At 29.5% G+C, this 24,428-nt stretch overlaps 1 protein-coding gene across 1 annotated transcript in view; it reads right to left on the bottom strand.

Moving 5' to 3' along the window:
* The window catches only part of cac (cacophony), a 210,149-nt gene extending 186,330 nt beyond the window's left edge, over positions 1–23,819 (bottom strand). Inside the window, exon 1 of the mRNA XM_065509066.1 lies at positions 23,575–23,819. Within this exon, the coding sequence (XP_065365138.1) occupies positions 23,575–23,819 (245 nt within the window). The remainder of the gene's footprint in view (positions 1–23,574) is intronic.
* Between the last annotated feature and the right edge of the window lie 609 nt (positions 23,820–24,428).

The raw sequence follows: 24,428 nt of genomic DNA, 5'->3' as shown, positions 1-24,428 counted from the left end.
ATGCTCTAGATGAAAAAAGCCATAAGTCTGGAACTCTTAATTTAAGAATTTATAAATATTGCCAAACATTTCTCTCAGCACTAACATTGCGAATTAACCCCCTCTGGGAGTTTATGTACTTCTTGATCTTGATTCATACACAACTGGTGCCAGAAAGACTGGAATTTAACACTACATCATAAATTTAACTTTAAAAGTGAAGCAAGAGTGCAGAGTTAATATCAATTATGTTAATTAAAGGATGCTCGAAGTAAAAAAGAAATAGTACAGTGCAGATTTTGCTTTATTTTTAGTGGTAACTATTAAGTTATAAATATTTAAGACATTCATTTACTGGGATGCTGGCATGTTTTCTTTTAATTTAGAAGTTAAACAAATTTTTTCTTTTATACATTTTTGGTAACACAAAAATGATTAACTGAATCGATAAATTGAAAATTATTGAAACAACACAAGTTTTTCTTTTCAGTCTTCTTTTGATTGATTTTTTCACATGTTTTTTTATATTTTCAAAATGAAATTTTTTTTGAGACACTGTATGTTTTAAAATTAATCACGGTTCTAAATATTTATTAGAAAAATAATTTGTATAGCCTCGAGATAAGTTATTTTTCAATTAATGCTTTAACTGGTGCCCTGTAAATTAAAATTTAGATTCTGTAAAAATTAATTAATTTTTCACTAAATTAATTATTTAATATTTTTTTAATATTTATATTTTCATTTAATTTTATACAATATTTTTTGTATGTACTACTATCGGCAATTAACTTTTAAATAGGCAACTTTTTTATTTTTATTGATAATCCACTCTAAATAATTTTTTTTATTTAATTATTATTTAAAATAATTTTTGATAATATTTCTTAGTATTTATATTTTTTTAATTTTACATTTACTTAAATTTCTTCGATTTATTGTCCCTTGTAAATTCTTAATTAGATTTTAACATTTCTCTATTTGTAAACGAAATGAAAATGTTTGTGCTGAAAACTCAACGGAAAACCCCAGTGATTGTTTGTTATGCTGTCATTTCAGCCTCTTCTTTTTCTTTATGCTTTTTTCATTCTACTTTAGATTCGTTTTTATGTTTTATTCTCCTTTCGGTTTTACGCATTTCTTCTCTCATTCGTGTAAGTTGTACGTACACTCATGCATAAACAAGTACATATTTTTGTGTGTGTAAGTTTGTATATGTTCAGCACGTGTGTCAAAAAAAAAATGGAAGAGATGTAAAGAAAAAGTTTCGTTAAGTTTTATTTTTACTCCATCATTATTTTTATTTGATTTCGTTTCGTTACATTTTGTGTGTTTTATTCATTCAGTTCTTCCTTTCGTGTTTTCCCATATTTTTTTATTCGTTTTTTTTTTTTGGTTTTCCAGGCCAAATTCAGATTTTGTTTATTTTTTCTTACTTTTATATTTACATTTATAATCATTGACTTAATTTATATACTCTCACATAGATACACTCACACATCCACACTCAATTCATACATAACGGAACATAACAGGGTGAAAAGAGAAAAATTAAATTATCATATTTTCTGTATTTGTATGGGTGCTCTCCACCTTTCATTTTGTCACACAGACAGACATATCTATAAATTCATACATACTTATGTATGGATGTATGTATGTAAGAACTCGTAGCATGTTTATGTTTCATAGTTGTTTTCTAGCTCTGTTTTTAGTCTGTAAGGAATAGAATCAGTCAAACTACAAATCCAACTACTTCCACTTAACAATTACACTGTTTTGCTGCAAAAAATTACTCGCAAGTGCTATATTTTGGAATATTTGAAAATACAACAACATTTATAGTTATAAAAATTGATTTTATTCACATATGGAAACGGATTAAGATATCGCAATAAAATATGGAACTCGTATAGATCGAAAGGCCTTTTAATCAATTGATTGATGGAGCTACGAACAAAGTCGCTAAACCGAAAACGAATTAAAGCCCTGAAATTTTATAGAGAAAAAACTAACAACAAAATTTAGGAACTTAGGCCCTAATTTTGTAAATCACGTCACCAAAGTGATATGTATATGGAAAGTAAAAACAAAATTTAAAAAATTTTAACAATTTGTTTTTGTTTTATATACAAAATTTTCAAATTATGAAAGGCGAATCAACACTTGAATTATGGTGCGTTTGTTCTGTTAAGAATTTGTATATAAAACAAAAACAAAATTTTAAAATTTTTGAAATTTTGTTTTTGTTTTCCACATAAATATTACTTGGTGACGTGATTTACAAAATTAGGGCCTTAGTTAATTTTTTTGGGGATTTATTTAATTTTTAAAATTGGGGACTTAATTCATAATAAAAGTACTCCCCAATTACTGAAAATGAAAAAATCCCAAATTTATTTTGGGGCGTTAGTTCACTTTTTTCAATTTTAAAGAAATTTATTAATATTTACACAGAGAAACAAATTTTCAAATACTACAATCTAAAAGCTTTCACCTATTGACTTAATATTATTTATGTTTGAAATTGTTATTATGAAAAGCTACTGTGAGAAAATATTTCAAATCAAAACCTTTAATTCATACATTTGTAACAAATCAAGATCCCTGTTATATTTTCACAATTTTTTTTATGTTAATATTCATATTTTCTCTATTGAGGGAAGGGACTTTAAACTCTGGGGTGTATCGAATATCGGCTTCGCTAAAATCACTTTTCTGTATATCAAAAAATTTTCTGAAGTACTGTCATATAATTTCAAAAAGGAATTTATGGTTCACAATGTTAATAAACAGTACCATATTATATATTATATTAAAGGTATTTTGAAGCACTATTCAATGATACCTTAAAGATCAGATTATTTTCCAAATGCATGAGAAATTTACAATTATATATATATTAGCGGTATTCACTGTTAAGTGCGAATGGTCTAGCATCATTGCAAATGCAAAATTTTACCGTAATCCAAAAACAAAATACACACAAAAACATTTACAATTTTGCATTTGCAATGATGCAATACCATTCGCACTTAATACTGAACTCCGCTATTGATTTAAATTCCTTAAACTAAGAGAGAGCGGGCAAACATTTTAACGTTTTTGTACTTATAATATGAGAACTATCAACAGCAAAAAAAGATTATTAAAATGCAAGCTGATTAAATGAATAAGAAAAAATTAAGATTTATTTCATTCCAAGTTTTTTATTTTGTTATGAAAAACAATTGCGGAAATAGTTCATGTTGGTTTGGGGGTTTAGTTCCTTTTATTGAGTATTTATTTTATTTAGAACTTTAGGGTTTTAATTCATAATGAATTATGCCCCCCCAATTTTGGGATTTTAATTCATTTTCGGATTGGGGACTTCGTTCATTGGGGACTTTGTTCGTAACGCTTTGATTGATAACTTTTGTCTTCACTTAAATACCAAAATTCTGGGAAATTACGTTTCAAAATTTTTTGATTTTATAAAAGTGACCGCCATTATTACCGTTTTATATCTTATTACCTTGAAGTGTATCTAAACTATATTTAGAACCTTTCAAAATTTATATTTTTTTTATAAACTGACCTTTGCGTTTATAGAAATTTTTAGATAAATCTGAAATATGTCTTCAAAATTTTTATTCCACACGCATTTACGCTAAGGTTTCTTTCAGAAACATTTACAAAATATATGCGAGGCCGAACAAATATAAGTACTATCTAAATATGAAAGTGCTTCACATTAGGATAATAATTGAATTTTTAGTGATATTGTTAAAAAATTTGTAATCCGTATTTGTGGAATTTTGGGAGGCCGTCCACTAGATTCCCGAATAAGAACCTGATTGTTTTCTGGATTCAAGACAAGAGGCTTCGTAGTTTATGTTTATTTTTAGAAACAAAACAACTTAATTCCAAAACGCACTAAAAAATGCTGACGAAAGCATTGATTACTGCTGTGTATTGTTCTACTACAATTATCAAAACTATGAACTTACATTTTGTTTTAAAGGTACAATCTATCGACTCTTTTTCAGAGAATTGAAGTGAGAGAGCTGATTGCACCAACATAATGGAAAAAAACAGGACATCGAAATAAAACAGAAAAATTTTTAATTCGAAATATTGTCTCAAATCGGAAATTAAATTTCACATATAATATTTGCCTCCATGCTGTTTGTTTTTTATGTTTAGTTTAGTAGATTCTCGATGTATGGCGATTCTCGACTGAGCTTATGATATCGTGTCTGGTATATTTGGACTATCCATTGAATCAGGTGTCCGATATACGGGCAAAATCATAAATCAACCATTCAAATCATTGTTATTTGTATATATTGTGATATACCCTACAGAAAAGGCAACAAGACTGGTCCCATATATTTACTTTCTGTGTGCCAGGTACCGGTTCTAATTGCAGCACTTTCATATATAGTGTATATAGCCTTGGCCTAGGCAACCCCTACCTTTGGATTAAAATAGTTTAATAATATTTTTTGAATGCAATTATATGACCAGTTGTACAAGGTATTCCAAAATTCAAAGCAAAATTTAAAATTTCCGGTATTAATGCGGTAAAGTTTTGCAACAAAACAGTTTGACAGCTGACAATTTAGGACTAGTAAAAATTATGCTTTAAACGAGAGAACAACTTGTTCTTATTGTTGAAAAATATTTAAAAAAATTACATTGTGGCGGCCACAGTTCGAGCAAAATTATCTTAACCCTTTCGGGACTACTGCAATAATACGTCCCAGCAATTTTCAAACTTTCGTATTTCTTTATTTTCAATGCAATTTCTTATCAAAATAACCCCTAAACCATGCTTAAGAGTTCATTATAATATTTGAATACAAACATAACGGTACATGGCTGCGTATTCATGCATCTTGGCAATAAATTTCACAACATTGTTAAACTTGAGTAGTTTGAAAAACGGCCGCACAGTGGTATTGAAAAAAAATGGAGGGAAATAAATCTGTAACTTCAAAACTCTTAGTCCAATTTGATTGAAATTCGACATGCGCAAAGAGGAAGTCCTGTCGAGTTCAAGTTTAGTTTGGACCTCAATGACCCACTAGGGAAGCGGCCAGGAAATCTCAAGGCAGGTCACCTCGGTTATGGTAAATTTTAAAAATGATTCTATTTCTTCGTTTGGATACCGTTTAAAAAAAAAATTACATATAAAGAATCTCCTTAGGTGTGGTACAGATTTTGGGCTGGAAGCATCACTGTGAAGCAGTTACAGGTGATCGATATCATGAATTCTTTCTACCCAAATAGGATAATATTGATGTGAACTACATGTGATATCAACAATTCAATTTTCTGGTTTTGTACTCTCTCGTTACGGTGGTCAGAATTGGCCCCCTAGATTATGAGTTTTAAAACCACTCGATTTCTTTTTTTTATTTTGAAGAGCAAGGTGTGTGTCAAAAAGCCCACAGCCACTCGTGTATTGAAGGAGAGATTTAACGCTGCATCAAAAAAATTTTGCCAGTCAATTGATCAAAAGAATCTCTGTTTTCTGTTAAATTTAAATATTTTGTAAATTTTGAGACACACTTTATATTATTCAAAACTGAATGACTTGAATTTTCTTAGCTCCGCCACAGAGTATCCAAAGTGTCAATATACACCCTTATAGGCCAATACAGTTTCCCTCCAAGTGTCAGAACCATAACCGGTTCCTACCTCTGAAGATCCAATCACATAACTAGATCTGTGAAGCAAATTTCAATCCATTTTCGATCGCTATGCTTATCATTCGAGAGCGAGGAATGAATGAAACCATAAGTAAATCTGAAGATTTTATTAATATAAATTTATATTTTACTCATGAACTAATTTCACTGATGGTACTCCTTATATATGAATGTATTTAAGGTATTGCTGCGTGTTAAAAATGCATTTTAGTTTTTATGTAGATTTACGTTTTCATTATTATTTTTTTTTTTTGCCTTTAGTTCTTCATATTATTACAAGTGTTTTTTATGTCTGTTACAACTGTCTTAAATTGAATTATATTTATGGATTTGTGGTTCTTTTTTTCATAGTTTTGCTTTTCATTGTCTGTTTCTTCTTACCTACAGGGCTGCTTACAAAGGTGCATATTGTATTTAATTGTTTATAATTGAATTATTAAGAAGTGAAACGGTAATGTTTTGTAAGTGTTATTGAATAAATGTATGATGGTAGCAATGTCTTATTGGATTTTTCTTAAATTGATTTTGACATTGCTCATGAACTTTTAGGTCATTAAATATAGCATAGAATAAACCAAACAAAATTAACAAATATGTACATACCATACTTACAAGCATAGTCAAACCAAAAGTCAATTGAATTTCACAACTTTTAAATTGTTTTTAATACAACAATTTTTATATTTCTTTACAGTTGCTGCTCTATTTTCATTCTTCTATTAAATTTTTATGAAATCAATGTTCGTTATTAGTCATCCAACCACTATCATTGCCGCCTACACAAAAAAAAACAGTCAACTGAATTGTTTGTAATTTTGAGAGAGTTGTTGGTTGTTAGCAAAAAACTACAATAAAAACCAACAGCAAATTAATTTTATAAAGCTTCCTTTTTTTCAGTCAATACATTTTATAGTATAGTTTGATGGTATTATTATCCCTTAAGGGTAGAAAACATCACAAACAATTTCGTCAAGAAAACTGTAGTTTGGCTGAAATATCTCTTGAGTTACAAGTAAGAGTTTAAAAATGAAAGTTTTTATAAAGAAAATGGTCGTTGGATTCTAGAAAATGTTTAAATTATACAATATTTGTAATACATTTATAGATTATATTTGTGTAAACAGCCCATAAAATATTAGAGTGGGTTGTGTTACTTACATCAGAGTTGGCAAATTATCTTTTATAAGAAAAGGATGTTTTTTCTAACTATCGAATTGTATTTCAGTGGTATTCAATGCTCTTTGGAAGTACTCTAGAGGGAAAGGAAACGACAAAGATACCGATTATAGTTCTAACATTATATATGAAATGAAACTATCACTTTTATATGGCGTTGCTGATCTGTTGACATATTTTTTTGGCTCTCTGTGGGGTCCGGAATCTTACTCAAATGAACTTGTTCTATTTTATTTGACAATACTAACAAAAACTTATAATAAATTTAAAGCAATGTTTTTACTATAATTTGATAAGTCATGGGTATATTGCCTTTAAAATAATTGTCAGTCATACCAAAAACTTCGCTAGTTTCGAAGGACCATTATTATTGAAATAAATTTCGTTTTTTTATAGTACAAAGTTCAGAAAAACGAAAATGTTGTTACTTGCATGGGCTTTGTATTTTATTGCCCTGAATCACCTTTTGTCATTATAACAGCTTGAGAATATTGCATTGTTATTTGTGTTTTCCTTTCTCTCTGATATCTCTCTTATAAAAAACCTGAGTTCAAAACCTAGGAAGATGGAATATATAGTTTAAATCAAGTTTAAAAAACAAACTCTCTTTTGACACAAAAACTTTTAAATAACATTTATTTTTAGTAATTTTTACTTTTCTGGTATTGTGTGCTGATTCTGTAATTGTATATTATTGCCACGAACATTTTTAGAACTTGTTCTAGAATGAGTGTAATCAAAACCATTTCAGATTCTTAAATGGCTGCCTTGGAAATAGTGATGTCGTAACTAGTTGTAGAACCCGTTCTATGAAACCATATTTTGATTGCAAAGGACTTCTATAAAGGAATCATATGTTTGGAGCTAATGATAATTTGGTTCTAGACTTGTTCTTATTAGTTCCGAATTAGTTCCGAAACAACTTTATAGAACCGATATAAAAACTTTTATGTTTTTGGGAAAAATAAAAAATTAATATCCAACAATTTAAATCAAAGAAAAATAATAATAATTTTAAAAAAATTTATAATATTTATTCAATTGAACAAATGAAAAGGAAAAGTAATAAAGTTGGGGAAGCGAGTCTTTTTGCAAGAATATTAGGGATTAATATGATTGTTAATTCAATTATAATGCAGCTGACGTTGAAAAAACAGACAAATCGATTATCAGACATTTTTTCGGTAAATATAAGTATTCTTAAAATAATTCTATAAATGAAGCAAAGAAAAATAAAAATTCCTCAATTGCTTCTACACTCAGAGACAAAATATAATTGGGCATGGTTACTGTAACCATTTAAATAGTGTTACAAGATTTTTAACAATATTATAGTCACAGTAACTATTTACATGATTGTGGTAACCATAATATGGTTAATTTTCGATTCACATGATTGTATCAACCATATATATGGTTACAGTAAACAAATATATGTTTGTGGCAACCATATTTATGATGAATAATTTTATCATAATATGATGTTCTCAGAGCTTTAAGCCGAGAGCAACATAATATGATAAGTCCTTCGTCATATGAATGGTTGTCACAAACATATATTTGTTTACTGTAACCATATATATGGTTGATACAATCATGTGAATCGTAAATTAACCATATTATGGTTACCACAATCATGTAAATAGTTACTGTGACTATAATATTGTTAAAAATCTTGTAACACTATTTAAATGGTTACAGTAACCATGCCCAATTATATTTTTTCTCTGCGTGTAGGTTGTGTTGATGACAATTTCAAACAAATGTCATTGGTCTCCACGCCAGACTAGTTAGAACGAGTACTGGCTACAGGAATGCGTTTTAGAAATAGCTGAGGAACCATAGATTCGAAGTAATTTATTCAATTTGAGTTTAGTTCAATATAACCTTAATTGATTTCCTTAAATCCATTCACAAAAACTTATTCTTTAGCTTCAATCGTAGGCTTTTATTTAAATAGAATTCATTCATTGTTGAATCATTTCATAATGGATTTAATTCATAAGAGAATTCATCCTTTGAATGATTATTTTTTTAATTTGTGTTAATTAAAAAATAAAATATTTTTTCATTCGGTATGGTTTCTGCTCACAGCTGTAAATGATTCATTATTTTTTAATTTTAATTCATTACGAATTAGCTAAATTTTGAATTAATTCTTTTCCCAAAAAAGAAGAATTGAATTAAAATTGAATCAATTCAAATGAATTAGGCAGAATTGAATTTCGTTTCCAATTCAAATGAATCTCTAAAAGTGAATTGCAATTCATTTCCAATTCATTTGAACTGAATTGATTTTGATTTCATTCAAATGAATTAGAACAATTAATTGCAATTTAAATGAATGAAATCAAAAATGAGTTGCAATCAATCAAATTTAAGAGCAGATCTAGGGGGAATGAAAAACAAAAAATTTAAGTTTCTTTTAGCAAATAAACTAAATTTTCCCTATATACCTAGTACCTAGTAATTCAATTCTTATTCTGCCGCTATCTGACAATTCCAGTATATCATGGGAATTTCAAGTCTAAGAATTTTTTGTCTTTGGACTATGCTATACAAAACGAGAGTAATGCTTGCTCTCTTTTACATAAAAAATGTTTTGAATAACAAAACGACAGTGATTGCTATAGATTTACTTACAAAATCAATTCAATTCAAATGAATTGCTAATTCTTTTTTCTAATTCATTTGAATTAATTAAAAATCAATTCAATTCAAATGAATAGAAAATAAGTTGCAATTCACTTTGACAAATTCATTTGAGTTGGAAATGAATTAATTTTTAACAAATTCATTTAAATTGACTCAAATTTCATTGACTTCATTTATTTGTGTGAAAAGAATTAGTTGAAAATTTTCTAATTCAGTGCATGAATAATTCGCGAATTAATTCAAAAATGAATGATTCATTTACAGGTTTGTTTTAAATGTGTTGATCAAAATTTACTTAGATTTGGATGGAAGAAAAATTTTAAAATTCAATCCATTTTAGAAAGCTATTTTGAAATGTATTTAAATTACAGAAAACTTGATTCAAATGATTCAAAAACACAATAAGCTCAAAAGCCCCAAAAAATTCAAGCACTTGAACATTTTAATGGAATTTAACTTGAATGCAAATGTAAAGAAATGTTTTAAACTTGAAAAATATTTCAAAAGATTAAATATTTAAAAAAAACCGGATAATGCTATTGAAATAAAGTGCTTTACTATAGTTCAACTTCAATTCCAGTAAAACTGCTTATTGGGAAGGAATTAATTCAATAAGTTTGAAGTACTAAGGAATTAATAAAACGAATTAATTCGTGCTGAATGCATTAATGGAATGGTAAATAGATAAAATTTATGGGACTCTTTATAGATAGCGGAGTCGATTTAGAAATTTAAATTAAAGCAAATATTAATTCTGGAGATATCAATCCGGTCTACCTAGTTTTCACAAATAAACGATTTTCATAAACAAATTTTTTATTTAAATACAGTTTTTTTCTTACGATTGGAAACACTTAAGTTACTATATTTACTTGTTTTATTTAGTAGTACATATTTTATTAACCTAAAACCAAACTAATTTCGTCATCTATTTTCCATTGCAGATAACGCTAAAGATATTTACGGTAAGTTCATCTATCAGTCTCTTTCAATTGTAAAACTTATAGATGTTTTTGTGTAATCTTAAGTTCTTAACATAGTTTAAATGTAAAAGTCTTTTGCCAAATAAATATGCAACTACTAAAGAAGTAAAATACTTTTTAAGAACTCTTTGGAAAGAAACCCGCATTAAAAAATGCCACAAAATAATGTCACAAATAGAATAAACTACATGCATGCTAGGGTGATCGACTCGGGATATCAAAGGGTTAAAAACCCGGGTTTTCGGTTTTATTGTTGAAGTTTGTTCAATGACGAGCAGGATTTTTCTTCTAATGTAGATGAAATACTAACAATAATTTAGAGGATAAATTAAATATATTAATAGTTATCTTAAAACAATCATGACAAAATTATATTTCATTTTCATTTTATTTTATGAATTTAGTTTGAAGTTGAATTGAAATGAATTGAAAACAATTATTAGAAAATATTTTTTTATGATAAAATTTTTCATTATGAAAGAAAATTGTTTCAGAATTGTCAAAATCACAATCAGTTATATTTAAATTTCCACTATTCGAAAACCGGTTTCAAGAAAAAGTCAAATAATCGCTTACCCTATACTACATACCCAAATACACTGATTCATTTATACGCACAAACATACAGCAAGTGGAACTAAATATTTGTTTCTAATCTTTAAAGTCATTAAATGTAGGACAAACAGTTCACATGAAAAGAAACATAATATTGCTAAACTCAGCTTTTATCAGGAAACAATTTCAAAATACATGAAAGAAACTATTTAAATGGTTAAAAAGAAACAGGACATGAAACTTGGAGAAAAACTCCCTCATTATTTACTACAACAGCAAACTGTAGGCGACCAAAAGTTAATGAGAATCTATACTTAATAACAGTAATTTGAAACAAAGAGTTTAAATATTTCTTTGATATGTGGAAACTTTCCTAAATTGCAACGAAAAATAGGTTGTTTGCTATCCACAGTAGTATGTATTTACATATTTTATAAAGAATTCTAAGAACTTTAATTTTAGCTACAAAAAATATTTTTAGACTGCAAGGAGTCTGAAGTGCTTTCTTTTATTCTAAAATGTTTTGTTTCTTTTTGTGTTTACTTTTTTTTTATTTACATACAAAAAGTTTCGAATAAATTTAACACCGTACGCGACAGGTCAATGAATTTGGTCTTTTGTATTGATTAAATGAACTATTTCTGTTGTAGTTGTTGTTGATGTTGTTAAATACAAACAACTAAACATGAATGTACAAAAACAAAACAATAGGATCCATCCATTCTTTATAAACACTTGAACTATAAAGATAAACAAACAAATACATACGAATATAAATATAAATACAAATACAACAAAAATGAAGTGTATATTTTACATACGTTGAGTTGATGTGAGACATCAATTCCTTGTGTACACACACTAGTGTCTACAAGTGACTAAGAGAGTGAGTCAGGGTAGACGAATGAGTGGGTGCATGAGTACAATTGTTTATAGTGATGTATGTAAACAAAAACATAAAAATCATAAACAAATATGTAAACAATCCTAAGAACACACACACTCACCTACGCACCCATAAGATCCTCTCACTTACATTATACCATTTACAAAAAGTGAAAATGAATTTTATTTTTATTTACTCAACACACAGACAAAATTAATACATCAGCACATGCAAAGTATTTATAGGAAATGAAAAAAAAACAGTTTTAACAATTGCGAGATTTTAGGAAAAAAAAGAAGAGGTATTATTAAGAGTTTATTTTGAAGTAAATAACTAGAGGTAAGGGAACTGACACAAAGCTATTTCGCTGTTCAGATCTTAGGGTTGTAACATTTCATAAGAAAAAGTGAATCGACACCCTTTTAAAACAAAGAATTAGTCCAAATGAACGATCTCTATTTTAGAATACTGTACGCTGAGAAAAAATATTTATAATGGTTTACTGTAACCATTTCAATATTGTTACAAGTTTTTTAACAATATTTTAGGCACAGTAACTATTTGCATTATTGTGGTAACCATAATATGGTTCATTTACGATTCACATGATTGTATCAAACATATATATGGTTACAGTAAACAAGTATATGCCTGTGATAACCATTTTTATGATGAATAATTCTATCATAATATGTTGTTCTCAGATTATGATACCCATAAGCCGAGAGCAACATAATATGGTGAGTCCTTCATCATATAAATGGTCGTCACAAACATATACTTGTTTACTGCAACCATAAATATGGTTGATAGAATCATGTGAATCATAAATTAACCATATTATGGTTACCACTGTGTTAGTTACTGTGACTATAATATTGTTAAAAACTTGTAACAATATTGAAATGGTTACAGTAAACATGCACAACTATATTTTTTATCTGCGCGTGGTCACCCAATTCGATTGAAATCTATTGATAAGATTTTCCACCAAACCTGTTACAAATTCAGTGATATATTGTATTCCCTATTACTTGTTAAATCTCTAGTTAAATTTATTTCGACATAAAATTTGAGTCAATTTTGTTCACGATTTTTTTCTTTTTTGTTCTGTATGAACAAAAATAAGTAATTCAGCGTGTAAAAACCGTTAGAGAGAATAACGTTGGTGAGGGATTCAAATGTTACCGCGGTTTAAAAAATATTTTTAAGTGAAAAATTAGTAGCATCAGAACAAAAAAAAATTTAACTCTATTACAACAGTGAACTCCTTTTTACGTTAGTTTTAAATAAAATCAAAATATTTAGTTTTCTACTTGCATTATAAACGGGTTTTAAAAGTATTTTTGAATATAGCTGAATATATAACCAAAACGAATTGGTTCACTAATTGATTTAAGTTTTAAATGAATTATATAGAGATGCGTTTTTATACAACGAAAGCTTTATTTGGGCCCCCTCAATTTTGGTATAAAGTTTGTTAAAGCTTACTATAGCATTTAGTTTCAAAAACTTTCGCGTATGATCTTGGATGCGACTCATTAACATATATTGGTATAAAAGTATCTCGTTTTCCGCTTACACAAATTTATTTAAATAAATAAACTCTTCAACAGTGTTTAATTTTTTTTACTAAAAAATTTTTCCTCGTGGAACAAGATTTGTAAATTTTGTTAAAAAGTAGTCATTTAAATTTTTATACCCCATTTATGAGAATGTCTTACGAAGACTTTTTCATACAGAAGAGATTTAATTTTCCATAAGTTTTTAGTCAGATTTATTGCATTAAAACTATATATACTGAACACCAAATGTTTAATTTATGGATCAAGAAGAGTGATATAGAAGGTATATGTAGCTATGTTGAAAGCAAGATTTCTAATAATATTTCCGATAACATTAAAAAAACAATTCGCTAAAAACTAAGAAATTTGAAAATATTGGATGAGTGCTTGGGGAGGGGGTTTAACAAAATTGTGGGGGGTTAGTACAACTAGCTCCCTTGGAAATATTTTTTGACGCAAATTTTGGCTTTTGGACACATTTGAAAATTTTGAACTGTGTAGTAAATTTACTTCCTTTGATACAAACATATTAGCTGGAAATGGGCACATAAAGAAAAATGGAGGACAACCAATAGAAAAATGTGTGAAATGGCGGCAAAATAGGTATTTCTTTAATACACTGCATAATGAGATTTCAAATATATCTACAAGAAATATTTCTGTTTTTTTACATACAAGGAGAGATAATTTCTCGAAAGATAAGTCTAATTAATTCAAAGTCTAAGGTAATTATAAAAAGCTGATAACGTATCCGTACTCTAAAAAGCTGTGTAAAGAGAAAAATCTGGTTTTAAGTATGTAAACTAAACTTGCAGGAACGTAAACCACATCTCAAGTTTGTCAGTAACGCCGATACCATATCGGAATTGCAGTTCTAGTAATACATCTTATTTTAAATCTTATATATAAATAGGCTACAAGTTTTTTTGTGGTACACTTTTAAGTATGTTATTGTCCATCAATATTGATGAAACATATATGGTTTGAAAGGCTATTTTCTCTAGACTTGCAGAATATAATTTTTTTTAAATTCTTTCCATAGAAGTGGTAAAAAGCGTTTAAAAGTGGTCGAATTGCGGCCACCAGGCGATCCTAGTGTGGTATAAATGTCTTACAATACAATATCTGTAGGGTCGTTTCTCTGTTTGGGTGAAAATAAAGTGATGGCTCTTATAGAGTTACCGCATTCGTGATCGAATGAGCTATCGTATCGAAAATTGATTCGATATTTATGATAAAATATACTAAATTTCTTGCTCGATATCGAATGCCATAATCTCAGATAAGAAAATTTCGATAAATTTTACTCGATATTGAATGCGGTAATTTGGCCCCTGATATTTAAAATTAACTTTGATCCTCATTTACAAATCCTGCATACAGAAAATGAGTTTATAAAAATGCTTAAAAACATTATTTTGGTGATGAACATTTTTCCATCTTGCAATAGTTTGTGAAATGTCTTTAAATCTTGTTGTCAAAACCTAATTTATGAGAATGTATTGCCATGTAATATTGTATCACCTTTATCTATGAAAAGAGATTTATTTGCATTGACATATTCTCTCCATCATTTATTCTATAGCTAATAGCATATTATATAGAACTGTTAGATTGCGTCAACGAGGCAAATTTTAAATGATTTCAGGATTTATTTCACTTCAACCGGTATCTTCACTAATTACACCTAAGCAGATCTCCGTATGCCCCTCAGAGATAACCATGTAAGCATATTTTTGTAGACCTTCTCAAGGATTAACTATGCTTTAAATTTCACAACTATTTAGAGTGCCTAGACACGTTCAGATTGCATTGATATGTTCGCAACAGTTGTTTAGCTTTACAAAGTTACAACTTTGCTAAATATTGTTAGTGAAAAACTATATTATTTTCAAAAAAGGATGCGGAAAATTTAAAAAAAATAAATGCAAACAAGATTTGTTTGGTGGACTCTTAGCTATATATACATAGTTAAGCGGTATCACCAAGTCTGAATTACATGTTGGCCAAAAACTGATAACACCTTTTATTAGAGGGCCCACTGAGCTTCGCAATCTTTGGAGGCTCATCAAAAAAATGGTCACCAAAATCGCCAAAATGAGTATAGGATTTTACTACCTTTTGGTAGTAGAGTCGATCCTATACTGTCATGACCGTGTTTTGGTCTACATTTAGGCTAAATTGTTGAAAATAAATAAAACAAAAAACTATTTGAAGCTTTACGGATCTTGAAATCTCGATATATAAAGTGTTTTTTTTTAGCTTAATAAATGTTTCAGTTTTTGTATGGCAAGCATTCAAATTGTATTAAAAAATAAATTAATGATAAAAATATTTATTTTTACATCTTGTATTTTATACAGTTTTTAATGCTTAAAAGAAGGACGTTGCTTCTTTCGTGGAAATCACTTAAACATGTCGAAATATTCATACAAATATTGGGATTGTATAAAATTAATTTGTAAGAATATTTCCAAATTTCCAAGAGTGTGAAAAACATAGTCAGAAATAATGTCATGTGCGTTTTATTTTGAAGGGTTAAATCAGATACTTAAAGAAACCGATAAATGAAAGAAGTAATAAAGTATAGTCTGTTAAGTCCACCCATATGATACTCTATACCGAGTATATATGTATATATAGCCCAATTTGAAAAAAATTGCCCGGTAGTTTTTTCCCTTTTCTCATTTTTCCTATTCAAATTCTATGTTTAAAAAACGAAAAGGGAAAAAACTCACGGGGAATTTTTTTCATAATTGGGCTGATAATGAAAATTTGTATGTATTAACGAGATTTGTATCAAGCATAATCCACTTTTATAGTTCTTCCTTTTTGAAAAGATTCGAATAAATTTGTGTACTATAAAATGTTTTGCGCAAGTGATCGTAATATGGGAACTAATACCAATTATGAACCAATCGTAACAAAATTTGTCGGCATTATTTCCGAATATATGAAACTTATCAGAGTTTAATTTTACAAAGGGATTTATGAGCAATTAACTGTTAACAATTAATTGCAGCTATGTATATCCACTTATTGACTGATCGGTAAAATATTTGTAAGCTTAATTGTGAGGTTAACCATTTCTACATTTCAGGCTTGTATGACGGAATATTGAACCAGTTTCAATAGGGTTCGTTTTTAGTCTAATAGAAGAGCTCTTGCGAAATTCCGTTGTATTGTCTTCAAAATAACAGCATATAGTTTGATAGCAAGGTTTTCAAGGATGAACATCAACAAGTCGACACAAGAAGTGATCCTGAATCGATTGATATACTTTAGAGAGATTGTTGGGCCAATATTTTTAGGCATAACAAACTTCAGTAAGAAAAATTAAAGAGCTCATTCTTAAAATAAGTATATTTTTGGTTTTATATTAGAATGCTATTTTACAATAAAATTACAAATTTATTTAACATAATTTTAAATTCTTAACTTTTTAAAGTTTTACTTTACAATCAGTTTAATTTATCAGAATAAAAAAAGTTAGAAAAAAAGAAACCCACTTAATTGTCATCTCTATTCTAAGGGGGTTGTAAAAAATGTTTGTTCTATTTATTCTTTCCATTGTGTGTGAAGAATGATTTTATTTCAATGAGTGCTAGTGTGTGTTTGAATATCTGTGTGAGTTCAAACAATTAAAATCAGCTGTGTTGGGGATACAACGACCTGTCAAGTTATAACAAAAACAACAACAATATTAAAGTAAGGAAATACGAACGAGAAGTAAAAAGGAAAACAAAAAAAAATATATTGTTTTTCTTGTTGTTCTTATTTTTTAAGTAGTAGTTGGTTGTAATAAAACAAAATTTAACGAAACTTTTTTGTTGATGATTCCTTTTTGGATTTTTATTTTTTGTTGTTTGTTTGTTATTAACATACACACCACATGGTAAATTTCTCCCAGAAATCAAAAAGAGCGAGAGCCAGAAAGTAAACTAGAAGAAACGAGAGTATATGTCAGTGTATTAGAAAACAAAATCATGTTGGTAAATGCAAAACACCGCTAACGAATACACTATATATAGATAAAGGAATGCACTAATCAAGTGTTTCTTTCTAGCACGCATTTCTATTGAAACTGGATTCGAAACGAAACCAAAAAAAAACTAGAATAGATTCCGAAAAAATAAATTAACGCACTTGGGATTTTATGTTTTTTTGGGAGTTTAAAATAGAGTATAATTATTATTATTTTTCTAGATTCATATTACTTTACATATGAATTAAATGTTGACAGTAATAAAATTTAAAATTTTTAGACACATATACACAGACACTTACAAACTTTTGCATAGTTATACATGTGTGTACAACATATACACGCATGATTATGTTCAAGGAAAATTTGACCGAATTTTTCCGTTTCTTGTGTTCGTTTAACTAACGACCACGATTGTGTTGGTTACGGCGACGATATGTCGTTTATATGTAAAAATACCAAAAAAAAAGATTTTTCTTCTTGTTTTTTTTTCCTATTTTTCCTTAAGGGTAAGGGTCCTTTTTCCAAATTCTGGGCATCAGGAATTCAATTACTGATTTCATTTTACACTCTTTAAGTTTATGAACAAATTCTTAATATTTGTTTAATTCAACAAAAATTTAGTTTTTAATTTACAATATTATTTTCTTCTCGTTTTACTCATTCGAAATGTAAGAATTTTCATACACTTTCTTCATTCAGCACTTTTCATTTTAGTTAAAGGGAAAAAAATGGTTGCCCCTAAAATTAGGTTAAACTTTAGTTAAGACATTTTCATTATTTTCGGGAGGTTTTAACCTTAATTCTCTACTTAATCCCGGGTATTTAATGTAAATCTTTTTTTATGTATTTGTTTAAATGCAATTTTAAAATCGAGATTTTTCTTCTTCATTTGGAAAAAAATTAAATTTTCACACTTGCTCCACTTTTTTCTTGATTATTATTTTTTTTTATTTTAGAATTTCATGTAGGTATAAGGATTTTGCCTCAACCTCAGATTAGACCGCGCACACCCGCTCTTGTTCACTTTTCATAGATTCACTTGTATCAGCACCAGCCCCCTGACCCAAAAACCTGCATACATGTGTATTGAATTTTCCGTAAGCATAGAAGAAAAAAAATTCTTGTCTTCACAATTCTTTTCACATCACGCTGTTACGTTTTCCCAACAGAAACACTTTTTGCAAATCAACTTTTAACACTCGAAATCCATTTTAATCCTTTCAAATTTTCGCAAATTAGTTTCTTTACTCTAAATACTTGAATTTTTTCACAAATTTATTTCAATTTATTAGGATTTTACCAATTTATTTTCAATTTTTCACAGAGCTTCTAACGATTTAAGTCTAACCATTTGGGGAAAAAATTCAACGAACCTTACACTTAAACTTGGTCACAATGTATTTTACAGCTTTAACACACCAATACATTAACATACAACGACCAAAATTTTCACTTCAGTTTCCCTGTATGGGTGAACATTTCAGGCTAGAAATGTCAAAACGAAAAGAAATGTCCATAGACTACCAAAGAGCAAAAACAAATTGCAGATGGCAAAGAGTAAATAAGAAAAATATATGAATTTAATACATTTTGGGGGTTGTATAGTTGTCTTTTTTATGAGGCCTATAGTCGTTTCGCATGAGGTCGAAAAACAACCCCCTCTTCATTCACACGTACACAAAAATCCAATGTATATGTAAATGTACTTAAATGAAGTTGTGTATTGTTGTTGTTATTTTCATATTTTTTCGGTTAGTTGTATTTTCTACAAAGCACACATGCACAATAATAACTTTTGCTGTAATTGTCAAAATGAAAGCTTTCGTAAATACAACTGTGAGCTGTCATTATAAATAATCTCAATATTATTGTACATATAATAATTTATTTACAAGCAATGTAATAAAAGTATAATTAACTTTATTACCCACTTAATTTCCTGGGTCGATTTAATAAAATTTAAGCTTCTCTAAATGTTCCCCAAAAACACTCTTTACTTTGCAAGGTTCTTGTCTTGGCTAGAAGCTTTTCTCTCAAGGGTTGTTTTTATTATTTTTAGGAAGCTTTTATGTTGTACAAATACTAGATTTATACCACAAGTTTGTTTCCTTAATCAACAGGTGTTTTACTGCCACACATATTTAGGCAAACACAAAAACCTACATTACTTTAGTTTTGTGGGCAATTATTTTCAAGCATTTAGTACATGATAAAATAAAGTATTTGAATAAATTTATGTTTGCGTATGGTTTTTATTGCTCACACTCATAACACTGTGACAATGTATGTTGATGACAAAATAGGTTGACAACATAAAGAACAGTGTTTATAGGCAATTAAAATTGGATTATCTCATAAAGATAATTTATATACATACATGAAAATACACATGCAGATTTGAATAAGAAATGCATGTGCAAATTCAATATAAAATAATAAAGTGATAGAATGTATAAAATATCTGGGTATAATTCTGTTCATACGTAGACTATTTGGCTTCCATCGAATATTTACTATTTGTTTCCCAACTTAAAGGATGAATATATGTATAGGGAGTTGTGAATACAGAAGGAGAAATTAATAAACCCAATTGGATGGATGTTAAAAAAGTTTTTCTCTGTTTTATTTCAATTCAGAAATCTTCGCCTCTATAAAAAAAACAACCGAGGATCAATAAAAAATTAAGATGTAAATAGTTCATTATGTGGCAATTTAAAGTAAAACCATTTTTTGATAGACTCATATAATGTATATTTTAAGGTGTAACTGAATTGTAGTATCATCTTCATATTTTGTGTAACATCTCTAAATTAGTCGTAGTTTTGGAAAGTACTACGTTGGATTATTTCTAAAAAAATATTTTTTTTTTTATAAATTCCACTGAGCTTTGTAATGGAATGATGAGAATATAGGAATTTAGTGTGGTCCTTATTTTCTATACTTCCAAAATCCAAAATTGTTCTCCGTCATCTAAAACCCAAATGTGGGAAATTTTAACAAAATCCTTTGATACCCAAATAAAATCATATTTTGCAATTTTTTATCTATATCATTCTTTTATTTTTTTTCTTCCTGGACCAGCACTCAGGGTATGACCCCTACTAGGAAAGTAGATTATGGGAAGGAGTAAAGAGGCAGTAATGTTTGTGGACATTCGATTTGAACTTTCCTGCATTGAAAATAACAGGAAAAACTTCAGCGGGAAGTGTGTTCCACAGACGTGGAACGAATTTTCCCTGTAGTGTGTTGTGGTGTCCACTAGCCAATCCACTACAAAGGGATCTGTTCTTGATGAAAAACGTGTATTACACATTTATCTGCGGGTATCAGGAGCATGTTCTCTAATTTCATTAGAACACATTCCATTATAGTACCGATAGAACAGTCCACATTGTGACGGTGCTCCTGCGAATCAAAAGAGTTGGGTACTCTACTCTCTCGAATAAAAACCTTCGCCCTCTTCTGTAGGTTGTCGATCAGCTCCAAAATAGACTTTGAAGCACCATTCCATACATGAGAATTGTATTCCATTTTCGGTCGGATATAAGTGGTGTAAATAGTGAGGAGATCAGATGGAGTGAATTAATTCCTACACCGATTCAGAAATCCGATTGAAAAATGTGTTTTGACCAGCATATATCACATTGTATTCTAATGCTCAGAACATCAAGAGCGTCTGATTCCACAATATTTATGCCACCCATAAATATAGATGAAGCGACAAGGTCTGTCTATCGTTTTTATGACAACATGCAACACTGACTCTTGCGAGTGATCCTATTGAAAGCAACCCTATTCGCACGATCCCATTCAGAGATAGTCAGAAGGTCCCGATTTAGGGAATCATTCATATTTTGCCTCATTACCCCAATCTCCGCAAGGCTTGATCTGTAATTGAATGTATATGAATGGCAAATGTTACTGTCATCTGCAAAATAATAAATAGGATTGGAAGTTTGACGTAGAAGGTCGTTTAGAAAATAAGGAATAGAGTAGAAGAAAGAACGGAGTCTTGCGGTTCTCCTGAATTTATCTTGAACTCAAAGCTCGATATAAATCGAGAGAATTTAATACCGACACCAAAAGCTATAAGTTTTGATAAAAGTCCACCATGCCACACTCTATAAAACGCTTTGGAAATATCTAGAGCTACCACTTTAATTTAAGCAAAACGGTGAATAGAACGACCCCATTTCTCCGATAGGAGGGCTAGCCAGTCTCCCGTAGAGTGTCTTCTACGGCAGACATACTGGCGGTCATTAAGTAATTTGTTGGACCCCAAATGCTTGCTATACATTTAATAACTTTGAAAAGTGCAGAACAAGTTGCTATAGGACGGTACATAATAGGATTATTAACCTCTTCCTTTTTAGGAATTAGCGTGACATTACCAACCTTCCATGATACAGGAAATACACTTGCACGGTATGAACAGTTTAGCTAATGAACGAGCTAACGACGAAGAGCACTGCTTCAAGACCACCGCTGGTAAGCCATCTGACCCAGGAGACTTATTTGCGTTGAGATACAAAAAAAAACCCTTTTTATAGCACGAGTTCGAAAGAACTGTTACTGATTAATCACTGCAAGTGAGAATTACTTGCGAATAATTCAGCTAAAAGGTTAGCAAACACGTGAATGTTTGGCCATCCAGAGTCGGAATTGTGAAACTAGCATTATGCTTTAGTCTTCTAACGAATGACCAATAGCTTTTACTACCCCGTGGATCAGTAAGAACTGTAGTACGAAGGCGTTGTTCGTATAGAACTTTTTCGAGCCTTAGTACTTTGGCACACGAAGATCTTGCTTTTATGCGTAGCGTATCAGCTTCTGCGCCAAGTTCTAAATGCTTCCTTTTTGGATGTGATTGCTATTTTGAACGTCTGATTAAACCAAGATTTTTGTCTAGGATTTCTTTAATGTAATGAAAATCTTCATTCCCAACATGATTACTTTCTTAACCTTTTTCGCCATGGCATTGACTTTCTTGTCTAGGAAACAAAATTTCCAATTAAAATGCCGAAAGAAATCGTTGAGCTCAGCCCAACGAGCCTTTTTGTAGATAAAAATTTAACGTTTCTTAGCTGCTTGTGAAATATTGCGAAGCTCCGAGAGCGAAAAGGAAGCGAAAATGGTGAAATGATCAGAATCACCGAGAAGTGCAAGGACATCAAGAGTGTTATTTTGGTACCCTTCAACACGTGAAATGTGTGCTGGTTCATTCAATAATTGCGCAAGGTGATTGTGCGCTGCGAAAAGCTCAACATATTGGCCTTCTGTAGTCGTGTGGAGAGAGTCGCGAAGAAAACAAGAGTTGTGTACATTGAAATCACCAGAAACTACAATTTCACTGCACGGACAACTCTCAAGAATCTTCAATTTTAAATTGGAAAGAGCATCGAAGCTTGATAGTGTAATATCCCTTCCTACATTTGGACCTCTATAAAGAAACAGTGTGCCCTGATTTTGAATTAAGCCTAAGGATTTCTGGCACTGGTACACAACTTCATCGCGTATGTACATTGCAATGCCCCGATTAGTTGTTCTTTAGCAGATTTTAGCCAAGTACCGCATTGTTGCTTCCCTTCCTCTTTCAGCACATGTAAACATATTAAAAACAATTGTTTTAAAAAAATATTTTGATTTGAATTAAAATTTTCAGACACTTGAATATGATTTAGGTACAAGAACGCGACATTTGATTATGAACAAAATAAAATTAATAATTTTCTTTTAATCGAGCTTTCTTTAGCGTCTTTTAATTTTGTATATTTAGTTGTCATAAATGTTGGCAGACAAAATATATTCTGAGCAATGAAAAATATGTTCAATATGCTAAATTTGTAAATAACTATATACCATTCCCTCAAAACTATATTAGAATTATATAGAAATATAGATTTCAGCACAGGTAAAATAGATTTTCAATAACTGGCAAAACGCAATTCAATATTAGCCTTTGAAACACATGTTCTCACTTCAAAGCCGATGCCGAGTTCCGGTTAATAGCCTTAGGTATTGTAATTTTCACTAACATGACTAATAATAATTTGAAAAATTCTCATAAAATTAAGGACAAATTTGTACTTACATGATATCACCCAATTTCAGTCTAGTTTGTATAAGAGCACAACTCTTGTGATCACTTGTGGTAACGGCACGTCGACGTCTGGGTGGAATTTTCGGTATATATGGTGAATTCATACCTCCACTACCCTCACCACCAATGCTGCCATCTATACTGCCAGCATTTAGAACGGTGCCGCTCAAGCGCACCATTGGTGATGAGCCACGTCGACGATTCGACATGTGGCGACCTGCTACACCGCCCAACATGCTGCAAAATAAAGAGAGAGACAATAAGTATTAAATTTTAAATAAATTCTTTTTTAAAATAAGTACAAAGGTTATTTTTACTTTAACATTACGCCTGTTGTAATTGATTTATGTGAATACACAAGTATAAAATAGGGTTTCATGAAATAGCTTAAAGACTTGTAGTTGTTGTATGTAAAATTACATTAACTTTTGCTTTTGTATCTGTAAGCTGGAGTGGCAGTTATCTTTGTACTTGTGTAATTTGTAATTGTACAGTTGTTGTTTTTATATTTCATTATATGTATGGATGTAAGTGTTTTTATTGCAGTCTTTTGTATGATTTTTTCCACTTAATTTCCTTAAAATGCAATAAACAATTTAATTATAATGACTCATTGCAACAACAATATAAAGATCATAAAAAACCTTACAATTTCTATGAAAACTTCTGTTTATGACCTTTAGAAATAATAGATTTAAATATATTTCAACTATCACTAATAGAATAAATTTTAAAATAATATAAAGCAACTTATTTATTTTATTTTTAATTAGTTTTTAAGGATTTTATTAAATTTGTTTGTTTTAAAGTCTTTAAATTTTTTTTGTTCAGCCATGTAAAAACTA

This window comes from Calliphora vicina, chromosome 4 (assembly GCF_958450345.1).
Source record: "Calliphora vicina chromosome 4, idCalVici1.1, whole genome shotgun sequence".
Lineage (NCBI taxonomy): Eukaryota > Metazoa > Arthropoda > Insecta > Diptera > Calliphoridae > Calliphora > Calliphora vicina.
This window is presented reverse-complemented; position numbering and strand designations above follow the sequence as displayed.